This window comes from Lontra canadensis, unplaced genomic scaffold, assembly GCF_010015895.1.
Source record: "Lontra canadensis isolate GAN:19392208 unplaced genomic scaffold, GSC_riverotter_1.0 scaffold89, whole genome shotgun sequence".
Classification (NCBI taxonomy): domain Eukaryota; kingdom Metazoa; phylum Chordata; class Mammalia; order Carnivora; family Mustelidae; genus Lontra; species Lontra canadensis.
The window spans coordinates 6,496,796-6,515,494 of NW_022631083.1; the positions used below are offsets into that span (position 1 = coordinate 6,496,796).

At 47.9% G+C, this 18,699-nt stretch overlaps 1 protein-coding gene across 2 annotated transcripts in view; it reads left to right on the forward strand.

The window, feature by feature from the left end:
- FAM169B (family with sequence similarity 169 member B) overlaps window positions 1-18,699 on the forward strand; it is an 83,559-nt gene that overhangs the window by 14,938 nt on the left and 49,922 nt on the right. Inside the window, exons 1-3 of one of the 2 annotated variants that reach the window (XM_032836041.1) lie at window positions 2,387-2,571; window positions 4,280-4,410; window positions 7,927-8,026. In XM_032836041.1, coding sequence (XP_032691932.1) covers window positions 2,505-2,571; window positions 4,280-4,410; window positions 7,927-8,026 — 298 coding nt within the window. In that variant the 5' untranslated portion in view covers window positions 2,387-2,504. Of the gene's footprint in view, window positions 1-2,386; window positions 2,572-4,279; window positions 4,411-7,926; window positions 8,027-18,699 lie in introns of those variants that run through there. The other variant, XM_032836040.1, reaches the window with a different exon arrangement.

The following is an 18,699-nucleotide window of genomic DNA, read 5'->3' on the forward strand; positions in this document are numbered from 1 at the left end:
GAATAAATGGTTAAGTGCAGAGCATTGACCTCTTTCAGGTTTTTCATTAATTGGCATTGCTGTTTATATCACGAGGACCCAAAAGTGCTGGGAATGCCCTAGAGCATTAGGCTTTGCTGGCCTGAACAGCAGTGTTGACCCAGTAGTGGCTGTGGCTGATGGGCAGTGGGTGACAGGTAGTGGCTCAGTGGGACAGCATTCATCCCGCCCTGGGAACTGGAGCTTTGGGACAAAGATCCTGAAAGATTCAAGTATTTTCCCCAGAAGTATGCTTTAAGAGGTTCCACTTTGTTGTTGTTCTGGTGACTACAGCAAACATATGCTTAAAGTGAATTCTTAAATTGGGGGCTCGTTTGGGGATTTCATTTTCTTTATGGTCTGCAATGAATTATCATTTCAACTGTGTGCCTTTTTCATAAAAGCATTTTACGTTGTACTGAAAAGATTACATTTTTTGGCTTTGGAAAAATATTTCCTGTTCAGTTCAAGCCATTAAAGCCTGTTAGCATTTCACATCTGGAAGCCCCTGCCCAGAGTCAGCCGTGGCCGCCCAGCTTGGCTCCAGGGCGCATGTGTGAAACACCCCAGACTTGTTTACTTCCTGGAGGCCCCTGGGCACTGCCCAAGTGTGCCCTTGCGGTTTGGGTGGGTGGGAGGCTTCCTTCCTCTGGGGGTCATGTGTGTGTGTGTGTGTGTGTGTGTGTGTGTGTGTGTGTGTATGCCTCCTGGGCTGGCGAGGGAGTCTGTCTTCCCACCGATTTGGGGAGGGGTCTTTCTTCCTCCAGAAGGGCAGGGGTTCCCTTTCCCATTGAGCACTGAATGCTTCCCCTCCTGCTGTAAGCATCTCCTTTTTTCATTCCCACCCAGATTTCCAGAAAACAAACCCAAACATTTTGTGTGTCAGAGCTCAGCTGCTGGAGCTTTTCTAATGGGGGATTTCCCTGCCCATCTCCACCCCTACACCCCCCACACCCAGACAGAGGAGAACTAATTAAAACCCAAAGGGCTGAAAATTGAGCTTCCCTCCCCTAGGCTGGTTTGCCCGCCCCAGGACACTTCTTAGGAGTTTGGGGTCTGTGCTCAGCTTGGAGGATTTAAAGGCGGGAACAGAGCATGGCTGCCGGGTTCTTCTGTGAGTGTTGAGGTGTTTGCAGCTGCCCTCCACTTCCCAGAGGGTTAATCTCTGCCTTTCAGGGCCCTGCTCCACAGAGGCAGGCCTGATTCTTCTTGTGAGCTTCCCCCCCCCAACATTCCCCCCAACAAGGAGAGCCAAGGGTGGCCTGGGGTTACTGCCCACGGAGTTCTCTGAGGGGGGTCTCACAGCGTCAGCCGGCAGAACCAGCAGGGGAAATGATTTCATGGTGTGTGAGGAGCAAAACACATTCATTGCATTTCTCCTGACCACAGGCGACCAGAACTGAGGCCAGGTAACCCTTGACAGCCTGTGAGGGAGTGAGGCAGGAGGCTCCCCAGGCCCTCCCGGGAGCACCCAGGCTTCTGCGCCTTGTGGCCATGGTGAGGCGCCCCTCTCCCAAAGCCCGGAAGACCACAGTGTCCTCCCTGACCCCTGACCCAAGGGGCCCAGTTGGGCTTCTCAGTGTAGTTGGGGGATGCCACTGTCCTGGGAGCCTCAGACCTCATTGGAGAGCTCTCGAGGCCTGGGGCTGATAAGCGTCTCTCCTGAGAAGCCCCAGGCAGCAGGGAGGTGGAGGGAGGCGGATCTTTACTCCCTCCTGGGGGCAGTTATAGGGAAATGTGGTTGTTCAAGCTGCTTTCATGGGGCAACGTGCCGCCTGAGATGGCTACTTCAGGGTCGAAACAACCCTCTGTCCTGTTTGATCTTCTTGATTTATTTCAATGTGCACAGTCTTTTTTCATCCCTGTGGGAAGCCACCTGACTTTCTAGAAGGATGGCCAGCAGTTTGAAGGAAGAGCGCAGCCGACTGCCTACCCGAATTTCCCAAGTGCTCAGTGTGAGAAAGGCCTTGGGGGATGGGGGTGTCTTTGTGCAGGGCGGGAGAGGAGAGGGGTGCACACAGGGTGCTCCAAGGAGTGCTCTGTGTTCCCAGGTCAGGAGAGGCTACGCACTCTGTCTTGCCCACCGAGTTCCTGTGTGTGTGTGTGTGTGTGTGTGTGTGTGTATGTGTGTGGTGTCCTGAGGGACCAGGGAGGCGACAAAGGTGGATTCATTCCCATCCTAAGCTGAGCTGGGATTGGAACATAGGACTCAGGGCCCCCCTGGGCTTTTGCTGTTTGGGGTTCCAGGAAGGCTTCTGGGCGTGCTGGTGTCTGAGATGGGCCTTAAGGATGTCAAGTTAGAAGGAGTGGGGAACGGGGGCCTAGGAACCTGTTGGGTGCTCTTGGCGGGGGTGTGGAATTCTAAAGGGCCTTCTGGGCTGGGTCACTAACGTAATCTGAGTGTTTTGTGCAGATCCTGAGCACAGTCAGACCTGCTGCTGACTAGCCAAGCATTCTCCTCTTGGCCTCGGTTTCTTCGTCTGTAAATGGGGGTGAAGCCGGGATTCCAGCCTGGATCCATCCGGCTCCTGGGCTCTAGGCTTGAAAGGCCCAGTAAGGAGTAGGGGCGCCTACAGGTTCAGCCCCAGCGCTCTGTCTTGTCAGTTGCGGGGGGCTTTGGGGCTCATGGTGGGGAGTCTGGGCTCCTTGGCTTTTTGCACGTATATGTGTGTCCACAAGCATGTGCCTTTCACAGCAGAATAGGTTGGCTGGGGGGTACAGCCCTTTTTAGAGAGGGTGAGATCCCAGAGTTCCTCACTGACTTACTCATTGTCACCAAGAGGACTGTTAATTCTTTGTCTTTATTTGAAACATTTGTATCCGTGCATTTACAGTTGTAATTTCTTGGGACCCATGTTCTCCTCAAATATTTTAAAAAAATTGAATAGTGGGAGAACGTATTTGCCACTCTTTGCGTGTGCCCAGGACACGTTCAGCATGTCAAGCCCAGGGCAGGAGGTGGGCTTCCGCATAGGTGGTGGTCTGGTCCACAGGTGCTCTGGACATCCTCCCCTCCACATAGGATGCTCAGAGCCGAATCCAGGATTCACAGAGGGGAGGGGATTGCAGAGCCCCCTCCCACTTGGGGACATGACCAGCCGAGGCTGGCCAGCATCCCGGGAAAACTGACCACTGCTTCCGAGCTGAATTGGATGCTATCAATTTGGATAATTCTTCAAGGGTATAAGTTTCCTCGAAAGTGTGAGGACAAGAAAGAGATGCTGAGGAGGATCCTGTGGGAAACTTGCACAGGAATGTATGCAGGAGTCTCCTTGTGTATGGACACGTTTGCAGTTCCCACCAACTTGTACATTTCAACTCTCTACGTAACAGTGGCCGAGCGCAAGGAGACGGGCTGGCAAATCTCATCAACCGCTCAGCGAATACGGAGGCCGGCAAAATAGTAACTCGAGCTCAATTTTGTCCATTATCAAGGTTCTCACCAGCTAGTGTGGGCTCTCCATGTTCCTGCTTGTCCTGTGGCTGCTGTGGCTTCCCTCCTTGGGAAACAATTTGGTGGTTTGGGTGTATGCAAGGAAGTTTCTGTAGCATTCTAAGGCGGAGGTCAGGTGCAGCTTCCTTTTTTTTTTTTTTTTTTATTTTTAAGGTTTTATTTATTTGTTTGACAGAGAGAGACCCAGCGAGAAAAGGAACACAAGCAAGGGGAGTGGGAGAGGGAGAAGCAGGCTTCCCGCCAAACAGGGAGCCTGATGGGGGCTTGATCCCAGGACCCTGGGATCATGACCTGAGCCGAAGGCAGCTGCTTAAGGACTGAGCCACCCAGACTCCCCCAGGTAGAATTTCCTATCTCCCCCGTGTCCCTGCCAACCCCGCCATTGGGAATGTCTTCTATTTTCTTTTAGCACCTGATATGGAACTATTTTTTCATTAAAAGAAAAATTAACGAAACGGGGTAGCTGGGTAGCTCATTTGGTTAAGTGTCTGCCTTCGGCTCAAGTCATGATCCCAGAGACCAGGGATGGAGACCCCACATGGGGCTACCTGCTCGGCAGGGGAGTCTGCTTCTCCCTCTCTCTCTACCCCCACTCCCCGGGCTCGTCTCTCACTCACTGTCTCTCTCTTTCCCAAATAAATAATTAAAATCTTTAAAAAAAATTTAAAAAAATATGGGAACATAATTTTTATGGCAAATGTTACTTGTTTGCTTACAAAAAACAAAATCTTCAAGAAATAAGGGACCTCCCCTTTAACAAAAGAATAAAACTAATGTCATTTCTTACTGTCTTTTTTCTCCTGGAAGGTGTTTACCCCGTGGATATTTTGGAAGATGACCCTGAAAGGCATCTGGAAGCAGCCCTGGCTTACTACGCCATGCTTAAGGAAGGGATGCAGCCCTCAAAAGAGCTTTTCTGTCTTCCCACGGGGGAGCAGGTACGTGTGATTGTAAAATCTAACTTACTAGAGAGTAGCATGTTAGTACTAGAGAGAGTATTATAGATTTAAAAACAACAACAACTTCTGGAGTGAATACTAGAATAATTCCACTTTGAGAAGCAGAGGAATTCTAGAATGGGATTCTGGAGTCTTGAGGATGAGTCCGGTTATCCTGCTGTGCAGGATATGCCTGCTGTGCATCCCACACCTACTGCTTACTAGCTGTGTGACCTTGAGCAAGTGTCTTAACTTTTCTGGTTTTGATGTTCTCATATCTAAAATTGGGACAATAAAAATCTTTAAAAAGAAAGGGGACCTCCTGGCTGATCAGTCAGTTAAGCATCTGCCTTCAGCTCAGGTCATGATGCCAGGGTCCTGGGATCGAGCCCTGCATCAGGCTCCCTGCTCGGCGGGAAGCCCGCTTCTCCCTCTCCCACTCCCCTTGCTTGTGTTCCCTCTCTTGCAGTGTCTCTCTCTGTCAAATAAATAAATAAAATCTTTAAAAAAAAATTGGGACAATAACAGAGCTTACTGGGGTGCCTGGGTGGCTTCTTCAGTAGAGCATCAGACTCTTGATCTCAGGGTCCTGTGTTCAAGCCCCACATTGGGCGTGGAGCCTATTTGGAAAACAAACAAACAAAAAAAAGCAAACAAACAAGCAAAAAAACCAACCCCTTCTCCTGCTGGAACTTACCTTGAATTGTCCTTAAGGAGAACTAATTGAGACTGTGTTTACATAAGGCCTGGTTGGGCCTCAGTTTCCCCATGTGTCAAATGAGGGGCTTGGTTGCTCTTTGGTCTCTGTGGTCTGGCTCAGCTTTAAAATTTAGATATATTTAAAATTTCAAACTATTTAAAATAGTTATATTTAAAATTTAGTTATATCCATATGATTTTAGGCACTGATAAGATAGCCTTTTGGATTAGGGCTGGGAGAGAACAGAGAGAAATGAAAACCTTTTGTTCGTTAGGATGGAGGGACTGTGGGTAAAACTTTTAAATTGTGTTACTGTGAATAAAATTTTTTCCCATGCAGTAAGTAAAAAAAGAAAAGAAAAGAAAAGAAAAGAAATGTGAATCTTGGGCTGTACCTCAGTCTGTAACACTTCTTTCAGAGTTAAGTCCGATCTGTTCCAAGAGACGAGATTTTCTTGGTTATACGTAGACTTTGCTCGTACCTACTGATACCGTTGGCTTGTATCCAGTACTGCCGAGTTTTAGTTCACTGTACTGAAGCTGTTCCAGAGTTCATTAGAACAGTGGCTTGCGCAGCTTACACAGTTGTGGCTTTCTTGAGATCTTGGAGATCATGCTAGTTCAAGATCAAGTGCTACGAGAATCCCCGGATTGATTCTACAGTGCTGAGCTGCGGACCGAGGTCCCTGCACGCGCACGCTTTCAGCGCCCCCTAGTGGCAGTGAAGCCGAAAACGGAAGCCCGCTCTCCATTGGGGTTAGGGTTGCTAATTCTCTGGGGAGACACTGGCTGTGGGCTGCAGGGTGGGCTGGAGTGTGGGGAGGGCAACCTGAGAAGCGGGTGAAATCTGAAAGCTAGCTCTGGAAGGCTCTACAAAGCAGTTTCAGTCCTCAGCTTTCATTTCACCCTTACTTACGAGACTGCATTACATAAACCTATTATGTGAGTCTGTGCAGCGAGTGAATAATTTTAGTGTGATTAGCAAAAACATAATAAAATAAGACAGCTCTTAAAATTAAGTTGTTTTTATGTGATAGAAATGCTGAAAGGACTTTATAGCTATCTGCTTCTCCCCCCTTTAGAGGAAAATAAATTTTCATGAGAAGATTTTTCAGTTGTTTTCCTACCATTTTAACAGTTACTTAAGAAATAGTAGGCATTCCCTATCACTTAGCAGTTGAAATAGTCTCATTTGGGGTGGTATCAGACTTCCTCATGGCTTTTAGCAAATTTAGTTTTTCTTTTGGAGTCCAGAGAAATTTTTCCAAACGGAGAGAAAGATGAGAAAATGATTTGAGGATACATCATGCCACATTGCTCTGGTTCTCCGGAAAGTCCCAGTTAACTGTTTCCAGTCTTGAAACTGCCCTATCACATTTAAAAATACAATAAAAAAAATACAATACAGTAATACTTACTGATTTTTCTGGTAATAAGCCGGTGTATGCTCCTTGTATAATATTTGGGAACTATCTCCAGAGACAGAGAAAATGAAAAAAGCATCACAGTTGATGCTGTGAACATTTTGATATGTTTCCATTTGACTTTTATTTCTGCATATACTTTTTAAACATTTAGGTCACTCTCAGAATACACTCCCAGGTGTAATAAATACCATGTCAATATAATGGAAATAAATTTCCATGTCGATATAATGCTTTGTACATTTTTTTAAAGGATTTTATTTTTTAGGAATCTCTGTACCCAACATACGGCTCGAACTCACAACCCTGAGATTAAGTGTTCCATGCTCCCCCCACCGCTGAGCCAGCCGGGCACCCCTGTGCGTATTTTTAATGGCCTCTAATAGCCCCCTCGTGAGACAGCCGGCTCGGGGACGCTCTCCGCAGGGGACTTGAAGACAGGGAGCCACCCAGATGTTTGCGGCTCTCAGAATTTGTCAGGAAACGTTTCTCTCAAACCACGGAGGCCTGCTATAAACTTATACAGGCGACCTGCCCGCCTAGCTTAGACGACACATCCTCTTTTCATTTTCTTCTGCTCTCCTCCGTTTTCCAAACAGACTTGGCAATTGAACGTGTTGACCTTTTGCTTTGGAGCTGGGAATTACGTCTGATGGCCACAGAGAGGCTACCAGCCCTTGCGAGAAGGCTCTGGGTGGGAGGGTCCCAGTGTTGGAGGCCCCCAGACGCTGCTTGGTGTTGCCCTTGCTCATAAGCAAACAGGCACCAGCACTGTTCTCTGTCTCTCACAGCAGAGTTTCTCTGCCCTTGGAGTGCCTCAAAGTCAGAGCCGAGCCTGCAGGGCCCGGAAGGGGTAAGGGTTTGCTGAGACTCCTTGCCGGGATCCGAGGCTGTGCAGCCGGCAGCCTGAGAGGCAGCGGGGGTGGACACAGGCTTGTTCGGGCTGTTTCTGTGGAGTGGCCCCAGGAGGAACGTTGAGGCTGGCATGGCAGGTAGAAGCCTGAGGTGGGGGTGTGGTCACCAGCTTTTGTGGGCTGAGGCCGGAAGGGGACCAGGGTGGGGAAGGCATTGGGGCCCAAAGCATTTGGAAGGGAGATGCTGGAGGGTATCCGCTGAGTGGGTGTTTAATCAGTGCTGGGATGGATGGACAGGTACATGAGGCATGGGGAGGGCTGGCTGGTGGGAGACGGAGGAAGGGCCTTTGTCACATCCCACTTGTGTTTAGCTCAGAGTGGGTAAGGTTTCCATTTTTACCTTGCTTCCATCCTGTCAAATTAACCTCTGTGCAGCAGTGTTCTTTCAGTGAATACGGTGCTAATTAATTGGTAAGTAATTTCCCGTGCCCTTACTTTGATGACAGAACAAAATGGCGATTTTGTTATTTTTTTTTCAGGTTAAACTTGAAGCCTCGTCTGTTTGCTTTTGCACTGTGCACCGTGACGAACCTCAACATAAAATATTAGTCTTGGTTAATCCCCAGGACACGAAGACAGGTTGGTAGTTACTAATGGATTTAAAACACGGGGTTTCTGGGGCGCCCGGGGGGCTCAGTGGGTTAAAGCCTTTGCCTTCAGCTCAGGTCATGATCTCAGGGTACTAGGATCGAGTCCCGCATCGGGCTCTCTGCTCAGCAGGGAGTCTGCTTCCTCCTCTCTCTCTGCCTGCCTCTCTGCCTACTTGTGATCTCTGCCTATCAAATAAATAAATAAAATCTTAAAAAAACAAAACCAAACACGGGGATTCTGATTTTATCGTTTACAACTGACGGGAGGAACTATGTCGGAAATAAGGGCTGGACTCCGAGGCTGGACCTAGAGGAGTATCAAAGCCCGAGGGCTGGGTTCTCGGCGTTTAGACCGCTGACAGCTGGCGCATTATTCGTGTTTACTGACGCTCATGTGGATTTTTGTATTGACACTGGACTCCCTCTCAGCCACGATGACTATATTCCGAGCTGCTTTGGAGGGGAGCCCTTGCTGGTCTCCTTAGTAACATGCAGGGGTGCATGCACAGGGTGGCGCCCGTTTGTGCGCCTGTCTCACTGCCCTGGGCCTTGGGAGGCATCTGATGGTCTAGTGAGTTGCCTGGGGCCATGCAGCCGGGGCCTGGGAGGGAATTTTTGCCAGGTGATGGTCGGGTGGGGTTGTATTTCTGGTGGGGAAGTTTATGGAATCTATAACTCATTTATTCTCCCTCTGCATCATGAAGAGACCATTGGTGACTGGTTTCAGCTCCTTGGAGTGAGTGCTGAGTTGGGTATGAGGCAGGGAGCTGGGGCTGTTGGCTGTGGGCAAATGCGCTCAGCTAGCTGTCTGGGAGTTTTTGAATGTTGGCAAAGCCTCTTCATTGCTCCGAGGCTGAGGGTTGGCTGAGCTGTGTGTGAGAGCTTTTGGGTTGAGGTTCAGGACCCCTTCTGTCCCCCAAAGCCTTGCCTGCCATGAACAAGGGGGGCTGTGAAAACCCCAGGCCTGCGCCTTTGCTCTGAATTTGGGACTCCCCCACCAGGTTAGCGAAAGTGACAAGATGTGCCCACAGGCACTCCTCGGCAAACAGATTGTCAAAAAACTCAAAATATCATTTGTCGATTCTAAGAAAATGTCCAAATAGCAGCAGCCCCCCCCCCTTTTTTCCAGCATTTAACAACATCCTGGTTGTAGGTCTTTAACGATCATTTGCATAATGTAAACCTATGACTGACTCCTAAATCTGTTTTCTATTTATACTGTACTTAATATTTTGGTTGTTTTCAAGAATGCATTATAATAAATATTCATAAGCTCCGAGCAATCTCACTCCGGACCTTTCCTTATATATCATAGTGCCTGAAACAACGTTTTCTAATGTCTTCCCACTGGCTGGGTCTCTATGGCGCTCGCTGAAATTTTGCACGAGTTCCAAAAACCGTACAGGTGTAATCCATACCTCATGCTCTTCAATCTAGTATTGAGAAGCCAGCACGATTGCATAAATGCACTTCCTATAGCTTGAAGCAAACGGACTCAAAGCAGCCGATGGTATCCCTAGACCCTCTTCCCAGCTTTGACCTGTTTGCCATTTCCCTCCTGGGCTCAAGGGTGACCATTGGTCCTATGGTCCTTGGTTCCTTTGTAATTCTGTTGGAAGGGTTGTGTCTGGAAAGACCGGGTGTGTGTGTGTGTGTGTGTGTGTGTGTGTGTGCGTGCGGTTAGATGGATCTCGCGCTGTTTGATAAGCCCTGTCTGTGCATGCGTTAACTATGGAGAAGTTGATTGAAGCCATCACAGCCATTTGGGACAAGCCCGCAAGCAAAGGAAAACCACCCTGGAGTTCTGAATTCCTGGGCGGGGGGACAAGCAGTTAATGCTCATGACCCGCTGTTGTTAGGATGTAAGTAATAAGTCTCTAGCTCCCCCGTTGAAGAAGCTGGGGAGGCATGTTCCAGAAAGGTGGTTTGGGAAGCATGTGCCTTCGTCCCCGTGGGGTTCAGTCTGGACTGTTTCTCGGTCAGAGGCTGGTCTGTCACCAAGGCTGCTGAGGACCCCCCACATTGTTTAGTTACCTCTGTATCTCTCAAGGGCCTTTTCTTTCACATCTTCCCCTTGTTTTGTTATTCCTCCTATTTTTAAATTATTAACTGATGTCAACTGTTTACAGAGATGAAAAAAAAAAAAAAGACTCCTTATCAAAAAAAGCTGTGGTCTTTTTCCTATTTCCTGCATTAAATCAAAACTGCTTACCCTAGCATGCCAGAGTCCCATCAGCCGATGGCCTTTTGCCTTTCTCATTTCCTGCGATTTGCAGACTAGAATCAGATGAACCTGGGCGGCGGTGTCAGAGACAACAAACTTGGTGTCCTGGCTCTGCCACCTGACAGGGGACCCAGAGGAGTGATTTGGTCCGAGCCAATTTTGTCATTTGCAAAATGGGACATCCTGCTTATAGGGTGCTTGGGGGAATGAAGTGATGTGTGATAATCCAGACCTCCCCCCGCCCCGGCCCCGGGCAGAGAGCAGGCATGACCCTAGCAGAATTCTTCCATCGTGGCGTGCCTCTGGTTGCTTTTCCTCCATCTTACGGTGTTGTGTGATAGAAGCCTGGGATTTTAGTGTGCGAGGCCTTCTTGTCCACTGCGGGCCAAACGTTGGCCGCTGAATTCCCTCTCTGGTGAATTCTGCTTGCATACCTTATGGGTAGGAAGACAGTACCACGATAGGCCGGGTTAGTCTGTTTTTGAACAACCCTAACTGTAAAAGGGTTGTTCCTTCTACTGATCCCAGACTGCCTCATTGGATGAAGGTCATGCAGTCCCTCCACAAACAACCAATGATCAAGGAGGCTGTGTCTCTACATAGAGAAAGGCACTGATGGCAGTTCTCATCCTCAGAAAGCACAGTGAGCCCTGGCACTAAAGGGGGGGCTGCTGGAAATCAGACATGACCTGGGACTGCATTGATGGAAGGATGAACCCCCAGTGCAATTACAGCTCCGTTCTCTTTGGTGCTGGTCAGGCCCCCCAGGAAACAGATTGGCTCTTATCCATGGAGAAGACCCAGGTGATGAGAGGGCTTGAAGACCATTTGAACAAGGTTTGCGGAACCCAGGGCTGTTCGGCTTTGGAGGAGGGATGCGGGGGTCCGGAGACTCATGATCAAAAGGCTGTTTCAATCATTAGGTTCAGTATTTTCCAAGATGATTTTCGGTGCGATTGAATTCCAGAAGGAGAAAAAGGATAGGTGATCTTTTGAGTTTCAGTTCAATCCTAAATGTATCAAGGAAAAAGTTTTCCTTTCCCACGAACATGCTTGATGCTTCTCTAACCCTTGTTCATCTTAAAAACAAAGGCAAAAAAGAAAATAGGTCTCCCAGCTGAGAGCCCGTGGCTAGAATTGAAAGATTTGTCTAAGATTTATTTTTGTCACAGCTAATGATGCCTCCTTTGTGGTAGGGCTAATAGGGTCGGTGTATGATTCTGTTGGAATGAGGAAGGTGGTGTCTGGGGAGCGCTGGCTTCTAGTCTGGGATGGCTCGTTTTATTCTGGGACAGCTCTAGGAGAACATTCTTAAGGAGTCCAAACTGATATGCCCGTATGTCTCCTCCCTGGCTTGGTGCCCACCCTGGGGCCATCCCAGCCTTTAGGTATGACTCCTCCCCAGGCTTGGACCAACTGCTGAGGCTGTCACACATTTCTCATTCTTCCACTGTTCCTCCCATCACGTGGGCTCCAGAGCTCATTTTATCCTGGATTCTTCCTTCACTCAGATCTGGGCTTCTCCCGGAACATGGCATCCAGGACCCACGTCATGGGTGCTGCTGTGGAAAGAGCCTGGGTTTTTGGAGTCAGTTAGACTGGACTTCAAGTCCTCTGTGCCTGGTGAGAGGGGTGGCCCTGGGTTCAGTTACTGAGCATCTCTGAGCTTCAGAGATGCTGTCTTTTTACTCAGTGGTCTGGCCCGTGGCCCAGCAGCAAGGCATCACCAGGAAGCCTGTTAGAAATGCAGGAGCTTGGGGCGCCTGGGTGGCTCAGTGGATTAAAGCTTCTGCCTTCAGCTCAGATCTTGATCCCAGGTTCCTGGGATCGAGCCCCACATCGGGCTCTCTGCTCAGTGGGGAGCCTGCTTCCTCCTCTCTCTCTGCCTGCCTCTCTGCCTACTTGTGATCTCTGTCTGTCACATAAATAAATAAAATCTTTAAAAAAAAAAAAAGAAATGCAGGAGCTTGGGTCCCACTCAGACCTGCTGAGTTAGAATTTATACTTTAACAAGATCCCCGGGTAACTGGTACACATTATTACCACCTAAGAAATGCTTGCTCAGGAGCAGCAAGACGCTCGTGGTGGCGGAGAGCTTTCCCCACTCTCCTCGGACATTCTTCTTCTGCCAACTTAGCCTCAGTGTGCCTTGGCATTTCAGTAGAACCAACCCAAGGTTGACTTGCGTGCAGCTTACAGTTAGCTCATTACTGTGCATGGGCATTTGGGTCATTTCTGCCTTTTGGCTCTTACGAATGAGACAGCTGTGGAAATTCATGTGCAAGGTTTTAGGTGGGTAAATGTGCCTCTCTCTTTTTTAGTCGGTGTTTTTATTTTGTTCAGAAAGTGCTGCTGCTGGATGACATGACAGTTCTATTTTAAATTTAGTGAGGACCCCCCAGACTTGTTTTCCACAGTGGCTGCCCCAATGTATGTTCCCACCAATTGGGCACAAGTGTTCCTTTTCTCTACATCCTCACCAGTAGCTGATATTTCTTGTCTTTTTGATACTAGCCATTCTAACAGATAAGGAGGTGATGTCTCATTATTTTGGTCTGCAGTGCCCTGATGGTTGGTGATACTGAACACTTTGTCATGCACCTGTTGGCCGTGTGTGTGTCTTCTTTGGAAAAATGTCTATTCATGTTATGTGTGTTCTGAGACTCCGTTTCCAATGGGTGGAGGGGGTGTTTTCCCACACAACACCATGTAATTCTCTTTATACCAGCTGGGTGTTAACACTATTCAACTCAATTCTGACACTATCCACCCATTCAGAATTGAGTTGAATGGTGTAATTCAGTTGTAATGGTGAATGGGGTTACACCATTCAACTCAATTCTGATGCTGTCTACCCACAGGTAGATGGGACAGGGTAGAGGTAGATGTGTCCTTAGAAGCATAAAAGTTTAAAATTTTTATTACACTCAGTTTATCTATGTTTGGTTGCATATGCTTCTGGTGTCCTATCTAAGAAAACTTTGCTTGTTGGAAGAGTAAGTCTTTCTAACCAGTTAGATGAACTCTTCCTTGCATCAGATCCCATGGGGTAAGGGTTTAGTCCTACAAGACTTTCCCACCCCCTTCAGACACGAGTTGCAAGCCCAGATTGCTCCTTTGATTTCTGACCAACTGGCTACAAATTGGAGGTTCCCACAACCTTCTCTTTGAACTTCAGATCCCAGTTGAACAACTAGGTTGTTAGCTGTGCTTCAGAAATCAGAGTTTCCCACTTCTTTAGTTTGATTTGTTTGCTAATGAAGCTCACAGAACTCAGAGAAACATTTGACGTACGACATTACTGGTTTATACCAAGGGATACAACTCAGAACAGCCAGATGGAAGAATCGCGTAGGGCAAAGTATGGAGAGAGGGTGAGGGGCTCCTCATTTTCACCAGCCTGGAGGCTCTCTGAACCCTCTCCTTCATGGTATGGACATGAGAGATTAAATCATTGGCCACTGGCAGTTGATTCGACCTCTAGCCCCCTCTTCTCAGAGGTCAAGTTGATGGGATTGAAAGTCCGCAGGACAAATCACATGTTTGGTTCTCCTGACAACCAGCCTCTATTCTTAGGAGCTCCAAAAGTCGCCTTGTTAACATAACAACAGACACTTTTGTCCCTTAAGAAATTACAAGAGTTTTAGGAGCTCTGCCAGAAACCGGGGATGAAGATCAACTATGTATATAAATTGTAAATTACGGTATCCCATAGATCCTCTGCCCATTTTGTAATCGGATTTTTTTTTTTTTTTTTTTTTTTTTTTTTTTTGGCTGTGGAATTGTAGGAGTTCTTTATATATTTTGAATGCTAACCCTTGGTCACATACATGATTTGCAAATGTTTTCTCCTATTTGGTGGGTTGCCTTTTCATTTTGCTGATGGTTTTCTTTGCTGTGTAGAGGCTTTTCAGTATGATGTAGTCCCACTTGTTTATTTTGTTTTTGTTGCCTTTGCTTTTGGTGTCAGATCCAAAAAGGTCATTGCCAAGACCAATGTCAAGGAGTCATTGTGGTTTTTAAAAAATTTTATTTATTTTATGTTTATTTTTATTTTTTAGAGTCACTGTGGTTTTGATTTGCATTTCCCTCATGACTAGTGATGTTGAACATCTTTTCAAGTGTTTACTGAACATTTTTATATCTTCTCTGGAGAACTATCTATTCAGACTCTGTGCCTGCTTTTGCTTTTTTTTTTTTTTAAGATTTTATTTATTTATTTGACAGTGAGAGAGACACAGCGAGAGAGGGAACACAAGCAGGGGGAGTGGGTGAGGGAGAAGTAGGCTTCCCTCTGAGCAGGGAGCTCGATGTGGGGCTCGATCCCAGGACCCTGGGATCATGACCTGAGTCGAAGGGAGAGGCTTAATGACTGAGCCACCCAGGTGCCCCTCTTTGCCTCTTTTTACATTGGATTCTTTGTGTTCTTGTTTTTCAGTTGTAGGAGTTCTTTATGTATTCTGGATATAAGATCCTTACTGTATATATGATTTGCAAAAATTTTCTCCTGTTCTGTGGGTTGTCTTTTTACTTTCTTGATAGTGTCCTTAGAAGCACAAAAGTTTAAAATTTTCATTAGGCTCAGTTTATCTGTGTTTGGTGGCTTATACTTTTGGTGTCATATCTAAGAATACCTTGCTTGTTAGAAGAGTAAGTCCCTCTATCCAGTTAGATGAACTCCTCCTTCTGGCCATTTAGTTAATGTCATTTAACCTTCTGAAGGTGTGCGTTCTTTTTTTTTTAAATTTTAGGTTTATTTATTTATTTTATTTTTGAATAATCTCTACACCCCACGTGGCGCTCGAAATCATGATCCTGAGATCAAGAATCTTGTGCTCCACTGCCTGAGCCGGCCAGGTGCCCCTGAAGGTGTGCATTCTTTATTTCTAAATCCAAGTAATTTTTTTTAAATGCTGGTTTTTATTTTATTTTATTTTTTTAAGTAGGCTTCACACCCAGCGTAGAACCCCTCATAGGGCTTGAACTCAAAATCTTGAGATCAAGATAGGAGTTGAGATCAAGAGTCAGCGGCTTAACGACTGAGCCATCCAGGCACTCCCCGAAAATGCTTTTTTTTTTTTTTTAATTCATGCAGTTATTACACACACAAGCCATTATTTAACATACATCTCTCGTTCATCCACAAGGACATTTAAGGAGCTTTTATGAAATGTATGTCTGAAGTTAAGAATGGCGAGAAATCTGGCCAGTGAAATTAAGATTACTTATGTTTAATTATTTTCCTAATGCTAGCCTGGAACACTTGTCAGAAGAGAGAGTGAGGCCAGTGTGTCTTCTTTGGTCGTGGTGAATTCCTGCTGAGTTTAAATCCTGTCTTCCTTTTTCTGGGGTCATTACGGACCATCTTTTATCATTCACTCTAGACTGTCATCAGGAGGAGATGTTCAGGGAACCAGGCATTGGTTCCAAGATCTCTATCTTCCCTGACCCACTAGGATAAGCACTGGTTCATTCTGGGGTTCTCTGGCCTCCCATGCTCCCTGAGATTAAGGGTTACAGCTCTAGGATCACATTTGTAGGATTTTTTTGGCCCCTGGGACATCAGTTCACTGTGTCTAGAGACTTGAGCTCTGAAAGCAGCCAATGCAGCCCTCTTGCCTTTCCACTATTTCCAGTTGCCAACCTTGCTCCTCATTTGGAGACCCTCCACCTTCCCAGTGAAGCTGGTCCTCTGTGATCATTAACGCATCTGGCTAGGGTACATTCCTCCCTCCGCGTTCTCCCCTCAGACTCGAGCCAGCCTCCCCAGGCTGCGCACTCTATTTTCCTGAGTATTTTCCCAGCCTGCCTAGACTTACTCAGTGCTCCAGCCTTTCCCCTGTGATCTCAAAGGATTGTGCCAGGCCTGGGGACCTGTCCTTGGTTATGAGGGGCCGCCCATCCTCTATACTTACTCTTTTAACCTCTGACCCTTTCTGTTGGAAGGTCTTTCTGCAAGGTTCTGGGCCACATGTATCATTTTCCTAGATGATCCCTACCTGTTTTCCTTGTTAGGAAACTTGCCAGATTTTTTTTTACCTCCAGCATGTTTCTGACAAGTATCTGTTCAGCATTTTTTTGTGTGTGTGTTTGTTTGTTTTTCATATAAAACCTAGTAGTCAGATGATTGGAGGGGATGACGAAGAATGTCCAGAGGCTGATTAAAAATGGCAATTTAGGGGCACCTGGGTGGATCGGTGGGTTAAAGCCTCTGCCTTCGGCTCAGGTCATGATCCCAGAGTCCTGGGATCAAGTCCTGCATCAGGGTCTCTGCTCAGCAGGGAGCCTGCTTCCCCCTCTCTCTTTGCCTGCCTCTCTGCCTGCTTGTGATCTCTCTCTGTCAAATAAATAAAGTCTTAAAAAATTATAATTTATAATTAAGCCAAATAAAGGAGAACTAATGCCACAGTGCTACAGAAGTTTCCAGAATAAAGGGTCATTTGGGTCTTGCTGGGTGTAGGGAGGGGCCAACCTTAGTTCTTGGTAGGGAAGTGGTGATCTGGTCAAAATAAGGGGCAGGAATTGTCCACTGTCTATCTCCTGGGACCTCTGGTTCTCTCTCCGGGCATTTGAGCTCACCGGTGGTCACATGATGGTCACAGAGGCTTTTCCTCTGCCAGGGCTGGGGCTTCTGGACCTGAAGGAGTGCCTGCAGAGGCACAGGGGACCCGGAAGGTGCCCCCTCCCCCCTCCCAGCATCTCTCCATCTTGGAGGGTCTGGCCATGACTCACATCAGTTCCTTCTTTGAATATTTTGAGGTTTCCTTTCGCAGAACCTTCTCCTTATGTTCCCAGCCCTTGGCTGCAGGGAGGCCATGCTGAGGGCACGGAAGGCGATGCCAGGTGATGCTCTGGAGGACGGGGGGGCTTCTGGGGCTTGAGACATGGGTCCTGTTTGGATCTTCAACCCTGAGCAGAATGCGCCATGCATGACCAGATGGGAGGAGAAGCCAATAGATCCTCTGGAGGTGCTTAGCGTCCAATGCTGAGGCCTTGCCTGGCGGGCAGGGCCCGGGTTGGAGAAACAGTGGGGATCACAGGATTGGGGGTGGATGGCAGGTGAGGGGACAAAGGGCTGGGAGTAGCTTGGATTGTAGCTGGGCTTGGTGGTGCTGTCAACAGTGCTAGGTGATTTGGAAGGAAAAATTTGGGGTGAGGGTAAGTTGAGCTCAGTCCGAAAGGCCTGTGGGACCTCAGATTGGAGGGAGGGTTCTGGGTGGGGCCCTGTGCCCTGGGTGCACCATCGGGGTGGGACCCATCACTTTGGAGTTGGTCGTCGGTGGCTGTTCATGTCTCTGGTCATTTCCTGTGGCTGATCTTCTTAGGTGGACGGTCAGTTCTATGAGCGGGGGGTGCTCTTCCCAGAGGGTGTTGGCTAAATTCTCATCAGTCCCAGTGCAGGGCAGACAGACGTGAGCCGGGGAGGCGGCGAGGCTGACAAACAGAAAGCAGGATCCTTCCGGAGAAGGCAGCCGGGGGAGCGACTGTTTGCTGTCTTTACCACATGTTGACTTCTCTGATTAGAACATCTCTCCCCCTAGCTTGCTTCCAGGACGTTTTGTGACCAAGCATAACACTCATCCTTCAAATTGCTGCTAATTTATTTACAGTTTTTGGTGATTGCATGTCATGCGCACCCTGAGAAAAACAAGCAGGGAATCAAAAAATGATGATTTTTTCCTGGAAAAGCATGCCCATGCTAGGCCTTCAGTGACAGCAAGAGCCAAGGCAAACATTCAAAGGAAACTGGAAACGTTGCGGAGCCTGCCTTCCCAGTGGCTGTCATGGGCCTGGTGAGATTGCGACACGCTGGGCCCGAGTCCAGGCCGACTTGGGGCTGCGTTTAGGGCAGGTGGGTGGTGGGTTGGGGGTGAGGGGTCGGGGATGGGAGTTGTGTCCCTGAGCTGCCCAGGGGCCTTCAGAATTGGGGAACCCTGCCTGGGACGCTCCTCACTTTTGAGTGTGCTGTCCAGACTTTGGGGGGCGGGGCAAGGATGGAAGGTCCGAAGGTGGCGGTAGAAGGGTTCCGTGAACTTCTGACACCCAGAAGGGGAACCACTAGGGCAGCTCCTTGTCCTGAGTGTGCCTTAGAGAGAGAGGCCTGGCTTCCTGACGGGGGGCACGGATGGGGCTTAAACACAGCTCTGCTTAGCAGGATGGGCCTGTCAATCTGACCCAATGAAATGGGGGCTTCTGTATGTGCGGTAAGAAGCAAGCTACTATGGGGGTTGGATGGAGGCGAGGCTTGCAGGCCTGGCGAAATCTGATTTTTAGCATGAGAAGTAATTTCACTTTTTCTGCTTTGAAGCATGAGGACCCCACACATTCACGAATCCTAGTGTCCAGGGACCACCCGGTTATTTGACACTCCACTGGGGTAGCTTCCCATGGCCGTGTGGACATTGGATCTTTTTTTTTTTTTCCCTAATGGTTTTAGT